The sequence below is a fragment of the Macrobrachium nipponense genome, chromosome 6 (genome assembly GCF_015104395.2).
Source record: "Macrobrachium nipponense isolate FS-2020 chromosome 6, ASM1510439v2, whole genome shotgun sequence".
In the NCBI taxonomy this organism is placed as follows: domain Eukaryota; kingdom Metazoa; phylum Arthropoda; class Malacostraca; order Decapoda; family Palaemonidae; genus Macrobrachium; species Macrobrachium nipponense.
In genome coordinates this window covers 107,384,529-107,392,028 of record NC_061108.1, presented here as the reverse complement: position 1 = coordinate 107,392,028, position 7,500 = coordinate 107,384,529, and the positions used below count along the sequence as shown (strand labels likewise).

At 35.0% G+C, this 7,500-nt stretch overlaps 1 protein-coding gene across 5 annotated transcripts in view; it reads left to right on the top strand.

Moving 5' to 3' along the window:
- LOC135216839 (galactosylceramide sulfotransferase-like) overlaps positions 1–7,500 on the top strand; it is a 29,493-nt gene that overhangs the window by 21,833 nt on the left and 160 nt on the right. For all 5 annotated transcript variants that reach the window (XM_064252343.1, XM_064252344.1, XM_064252347.1 and 2 more), the window contains 5 exons: positions 427–553; positions 2,582–2,772; positions 3,734–3,812; positions 6,005–6,138; positions 6,901–7,500. The exon at positions 6,901–7,500 is cut by the window's right edge and continues 160 nt beyond it. In XM_064252343.1, the coding sequence (XP_064108413.1) occupies positions 427–553; positions 2,582–2,772; positions 3,734–3,812; positions 6,005–6,138; positions 6,901–7,234 (865 nt within the window). In that variant the 3' untranslated portion in view covers positions 7,235–7,500. The remainder of the gene's footprint in view (positions 1–426; positions 554–2,581; positions 2,773–3,733; positions 3,813–6,004; positions 6,139–6,900) is intronic.

The following is a 7,500-nucleotide window of genomic DNA, read 5'->3' as shown; positions in this document are numbered from 1 at the left end:
CACTTTCAATTTTCATTATGAAATTGAGTGTTAAATGAAGTGATTGTTTCCGTCGAAATTTACAATTTAAAATTAAGGAGTTTAAAATGATGAGGTAAACATTGATTAAGTTTCAGATAATCATCCTGAAAGTAAGATTTATTTCTCTGCCATATTTTGCAATACAATAACGCGGTAGAAATTTATTTTCCTTTTAAACTATGTATATGCAAAAACGAAGTTTAGCAAACGATTTACAACGCATGACATTTAACGGTTGTGTAGATAAAACCGTGGTATACTATAACAGCTAATTAATTTTGTGTCCATAACATGACATTTAGTCACCATTATACTTTTAAATTTCAGTCTTCTAACTCTTTTCATTATACTGCTATGCTCAAAACCTTGTTCTTTGTTTTAAACAGTATTATTGTCTTTCACAAGGTACTTAGGACGTCTTGGAAAGAATCAAATGACTTGGGATCTGGGACTTGATGATTCTGACTTGAGACAAGACTCTGTTCTCAGGGAAGCCTTCAGAATTCTAGATGAAAATTTCCACTTAGTTATGGTGAGTTTAAGTGTAATGTAAGAGAGAGAGAGAGAGAGAGAGAGAGAGAGAGAGAGAGAGAGAGAGAGAGAGAGAGAGAGAGAGAGAGAGAGAGAGAGCTTAGTCAATTAAAAAGACGTACTACTATCAAGAACCCACATAATAGTGATCTTATGGTAATTAATTTTAAAGGTTCACGTATTTTCGGTGAGATATGTATCAGATACTCGCTATTTGCCTTTTACACTGCTCTATTATTCATACAAAAATGATCCATATTTGCCACCATTAAAGTTTTGACAAGAAATAGACAAATACTTTGATCAACTAGGTTCAAACCCCATTAAATTAAAAGGACAGCAAGAGGTTTTTTGTAACTGAGGGGAAAATCAATTTTGGTAAATTGTGGTAAATATCAGATACCTTGGCCGACTAAAACTAGCTTGTCTCACTTACATTACAGGGTTTTCTGAGAGTATGGATTATTACCTATCAAACCTATAATTAATCTCCTCACAAGTGCTGCACATGAAACAAAACTGTTACCTGAACGTTTCATTGAATTCTGCATACTTCTAGAGCTTTACTGTAGCTGATGTCTAGATGCTTTCAGGGTTACCACTGCTCCTGTCTTTTATAATTATCCTGTGCAAGTTTGTTTTCCCTAATTCATGGCATTTCGAAAAGCAAAAATCACAAATGACCCCTCGACCCTCCTTTGAATTCTTCTAAATTTATTGATATGATGTTTAGTGTACCAGGGCATGTTTTGCATCAAAACTGAAATTACCAGGATAAAAAATGGCTTTGACATTGAAAAATATTCAATAGACTTTTGAGAAGTATCACGGATCTTAAAATCACTGCCAATAAGTGACTACTTTTCCTAATGGACCTGCATAAGTTAACTGGAACAAGATTATCAGTAATTTATCTAGAATCATATGGATTGTTTTAAGATACTGCGTAGTCGAAATTTTATTGTACCATATATAGTAATATCAAAAGTATATATGTACACATACACACACACACACACATACACACACACACACACACACACACACACATATATATATATATATATATATATATATATATATATATATATTAGATATATATATATACGAATATATTATCACATCACCGTGATTCATATAAATCATTCGAGCTACAAATGTCCTTTAATATCTAATTCGCTCTACCTCGGAATTGACATATTTTCATATATGTAAACCGAAGGGGAATTTTTTAGTTGATAATAATTTCGTCCCCTCGTGGGATCGAACCACCGTCCAGTGGACAGGGACGAAATCAAGACGACAGTGACGTTATCGATTCATCTTGATTTCGTCCCTGTCCGCTGGACGGTGGTTCCATCCCACAAGGGGACGAAATTATTATCAATTAAAACATTCCCTTTCGGTTTACATATATGAAAATATATCAATTCCGAGGTAGAGCGAATTAGATATTAAAAGACATTTGTAGCCAGAATAATAATATATGTATACACATATATGGGCACATATATACACACACATACATACATATATATATATATATATATATATATATTATATATATACATACATACATATATATATATATATATATATATATATATATAATATATACCTAATATATATATATATATATATATATATATATATATATATATCTTTATATATATAGATATAGAGATATATATTATATATATGTATACATATATATATATATATATATATATATATATATATACATATATATATATATATATCATATTATATATATATATATATATATATATATATATATATGTAATATATACATATATATGTATGTACTATACATATTTAAAACTGTTTAGTAAGAAGTACCGAGAGAAAAGCTTTTTCTGGTTACCTTAAATTACGTTCACTAAATTATTTACGAAATGATAGATTATTAGACGATAGATTTGCAGTGAATTGACGCAATGAAACATTACTCCATCAGAGAATCTTGATAGAATTGTTAATGAATTGACTAAAATCTTTGCCAAGGCAGCTGGCCGAGAGGATGGACGAGAGCCTCGTCCTCCTGAGGCACCTCATGTGTTGGAGTGAGGATGACGTGGTGGTCCTTGCCCAAAATGTCAGAAAAGACAGATACCGCAGCTATATGGCTGAACACACCGTCACTACGCTGGAACATTTCAACGCAGTGGATGTTAAACTTTACTCCTACTTTAAAGAAAGGTAACGTAATTATTATTTCCCATGTCACTTTCACATACTCTCCGTTAAGGGGGTAATGCCGTCAGTGCACCTCACGTAGTCCAATGTATGCATTACTTAAGGTTCTTTGCATTGTCCTTTCTGCCAATAGCTGCAACCCCTTTCATTCCTTTTACTGTACCTCCGTTCATATGCTCTTTCTTCTATCTTATTTTACTCCCTCTCCTAATAATTGATTCACAGTGCAACTGCGAGATTTTTCTCCCGTTACAAACTTTAAAAACCTTTTGCTTTCAATTTCCCTCTCAGCGCTGAATGATCTCATAGATCCCACCTTTTGACCTTTGGTCTCAATTTCATATTCTACTTCATTCCTCTTTACGTGTTCTTCTTTGATAATTCTGGAATTTTATTTTTAAAAAAAGAGTCTACTTTGAATACTATCTACTATTGTCTTATGATGTCGTTTTTGTATATATATTTTTTGGTTTGTAGAACCATTTCATATTGCTTATTCTATGTTTCCTTCTATCTGATGTCCATGCGCGCTTTGCTTTTTAAGTTAACGTTCGTTTAGACTTGCTCTATGTCGATGTAAACTCCTTGAAAATAATAATAATAATAATAATAATAATAATAATAATAATAATAATAATAATAATAATAATAATAATAATAATAATAATAAGGAAACATGTTATAAATTCGTATCTCTAGGTGGGTAGTATCTATTTCTATTTAAAAAAAATGTTTTTCATGACATATCACGTATTGAAAAAGACAAATATAATGAATTAAAATTTAATTTCATCTCCAATACAAGTTCAGACACCTAGCCTCAAAACATTTCTTATCACATTTATTATATGTTAACTTTAAAACCTCCTTAGGCACACACATTTTCCCTTCTCACAGAGGATCATGGTGCCAGATGCCTCTAATTTTTGCAAATATTTGTTTTCAATCTTTCACTTATTTCCAGGTTTGACAAGCAAGTGCAGGGATTTGGAGTCAAACGCATGGAAGAGGAAGTAGCCCGTTTGAGGGAAAGCAGAGATAAGGTATGTGAATCATTAACACTTTTGTTTTCTGTGAAGGAATTATATTAACGTTCAGCTTAAAATTTTCGTTTATTTGTAATGAATGCAAACCTAGAACAGATACAATAACTTTATGGCAATGGAGTATAAGCGGTTGAAACGAAGTGCAAAGTATGACTTGATTTTATTTCGCTGCTAAAATCAAATTTGCTGAAAATATGAACTGCATTCATGATATCTCAAAATACAAAGGCCTTTACGTTTTTATTTTTGTCCCACCACAAATGCTATCACGTTGGCTTTATTCGAAACTGAATGACAAAAAATATAAATCATTTATACCACTTGTATTCCTATCATTGGCTTTGGTCATTACATGGCTGCAGCCCAACCCACGGAACACAACGCGGCCCCAAGAGCTCCCCCCCCCCCCCCCCCCCCCCCCCCCCGAAAAAAAAAAAAAAAAAAAAAACTACTCAGCAATGACATATAATAAGTACCTATGAGTCGTGGCCTGGATCATTGTGCTTACAGTTTTATCTGGATATAATTTAATACTATAGTACATTCATATCAGCCGTGCATTTGATGTCTAGGCCAGTCCCTTACGACTCTCCTGATTGGCTGTTGATAAGCCAATCACAGGACTGGAAATTCTGAGTCTCTCTCGAGAGTTCACATGGGTAGGATCTATGTTCCACCTCTCCTGAGGGATACGCCTTTCAAAAGTATCCCTCAGGAGAGGTGGAACATAGATCCTACCCATGTGAACTCTCGAGAGAGAATGAGAGTTTCCAGCCCTGTGATTGGCTTATCAACAGCCAATCAGGAGAGTCATAAGGGACTTGCCTAGACATCAAATGCACGGTTGATGTGAATCTACTATAGTACATTGGGATGTACTAGAATAATACGTTTTACCAAAGGTGATAAACTGACGAGGATTCTGCATCCAGTGGAGGCTCTCCTTTCACATGAGATTTGGGAGTGATGACTAATTTGTGTATGTGTGCGTGTTTATATATATATATATATAATATATATATATATATATATACACACACACACATATATATATATATATATATATATATATATATATATATATATATATATATATATATATAGTCATATCATTCAGTCTCTCAAGAAGAGGAACTACCGCCGAAATTTGTACAAGACTTTCCCATATTCTGTCTCCTCTCTTCTTTTTCTTTCTTTTAGAACCGTGCAGAATAGATTTTATTCCTTGCAGAATTCAAATACTTTCATTTTACCATAGCAGATTCACATCAACCGTGCATTTGATGTCTAGGCCAGTCCCTTACAACGCCCCTGATTGGATGTTTCTGAGTCTATCACAGGGCTGGAAACTCTCAGTCTCTCGAGAGAGTTCACAGAGGCAGGATGTATGTTCCACCTCTCCTGAGAGATACGTCTTTCAGGAGAGGTGGAACATATACATCCTGCCTATTTGAACTCTCTCGAGAGACTGAGAGTTTCCAGCCCTGTGATAGGCATATCAACAGCCAATCAGGAGCGTCGTAAGGGACTGGCCTAAACGTCCAATGCACGGTTGATATGAATCTGCTATAGGAACGAGTGGTCCTGTATCCAAGTGAGCTTGAAATTCCTTATATTTAGCTATGGCTAATAACAAAGCGATCTCTGGAAGTGCCTGGAATGAGGTTTGGAACTTAACTTCAGCTTTGTACTTTACCTGGAACATTTCAAAGCTGATCGTAATCTCTATCTCTCACTTGGAGAGATTCCTTACCTTCATTTATTTGTGGTAACAAAAATATTTTGTATTGAAAATATGGGAAAAATTAGTCAGTTTTCGTGTGCCCTTCTTTATCAGCTCTTCTGCGTAGAAGATGAAAGAGAAAAATGCGCAGAGGTAAAAGAATGGTTTATGGGATGGGAAAGTAGCTATACGTATACAGTGCATTAAAAGAAACAATATTCTTTAACCATAAGATTAATATGATGCTCAAAGATATACTTGCGTCATGTCAACATTTTGGAACCAGAGTCTTATTTCAAAATTTTCTTTTATATTTTGGTGCTTTGTATCAATACCAATGTTCATTTTAGCCGAAAGCCACCCAGGTTTTTTCAGTTACTTAACTCAGTCAAATTCAAACTAACATAAACTGGTGGCGAATATGGGAATAATGTAATAGAAAGGGTCATTTTTCTCTCTCTTTCAGGTATGGAAACTCTGTGGCGTAAGAGATAGTCTGAACAAGAAGAAACCGATGATTGCCAAGGGAGGCAAAGATGAAAACGACGAGAAGCATCATTTGGTGATTCAGTACCAAGTCCATAACAATGGGACATACAAGTAAGGATTGGAGGAACTACTGTATGATGTAATTATTTATGATGAGATTGCTTACCTGTCAGTTGAATCCATTTTATTATAGATTGATGTGCTGACATTTACTGGGTATGTTTACCAGCAGAAGGTAATGTAAACCCAGAGGATGTCTCTAAATCCATTTGTTGGATTTTATAATTACCCGAGACAGCCTTTGCTATGAGAAGACGGTCGGATATTGGTTGTGTGACTCTTGTAAGGTACTGTAAGAAAAAAAATCCTCTTTTCTGTGGTAAAGCAGACCTCTGTGAGAGATTTGTCATTAGGACCAAATTTGGTGTATTGGAAGGATTTGTAATTTTTTGCTGAATAAGCAGATTTATGTAATATAATAGTCATCTACTCCTTCTCTCATCCAAAGTGGTTTTATGTCCCATAAATTGGGATGACATGAAGATTCTAATATTATTCTTTCTAAAAGCCTATGATTTCTTATACGCCTGCAATTTAAGTTAGAAGTCGGTCTTCATAACCTGGTTAACTGGTAAACATAGTTATAAAAAAAGTATTTATTATGATCCTTATTATTGAGAAGATGAACCCCATTCATATGGAACAAGCACACAGGGTCCATTGTCTTGAAGTTCAAGCTTCAAAAGAATATAGTGTTCATTAGGAGAATTTATTGCAGTGACTTTCCCATTACCTATTTGTGCATAAACATGCCGGAGAAAGGTCATGTTTGAGAGAAACCTGAAGGATATTATACCTTTCCTCTTTTTCTAGGCACAGAAGAGCGTGCAAGGACCTCATTCGCCCTGGTGTCGAGTTCACGCAAATCCTTCGGTGGAAGCAGTACGCTCGCTATCACTACATGGTCAGCAACTCTTACAATTTGTCGTGGACGCCGAACTCCTCCAAGAGGAAGCCCAAAAAGAAGGGCCGAAAACCGCCCAGACCCTCGGGTGCTCGTAAGTCTTCGGCGCAAAACGGCGCTGATAAGGAGACTCCGAACCAAGATCAAAATAGCTCCAGTAAGGAGAAGAACCACCAGGAGAGTGACAGATCGAACAAAGAGAAGCAGAGCCAGGAACAGATTGCCGTTAATCAAGAAAGATAGGATTGAACACTGCATGGAATTCCCACGGCAGATCTCGAAGCTGATTATCATGCATTCGCCACTAAAGCTCAAAATCATGGTGTTGATAATCTTAATTGGCTGACCGAATAGCATTGTTGATCAATAATGGGATACCTCAGAATCATCAGTTGTGTAACGTATTTATGATATTATGTATGAAGTAAACAATGTTTTTTATGTGAACTGCGAAGGATGGGGAGAATTAATATACTACGGGACAATTTTGTCTTCTTATTTCTCGTTAT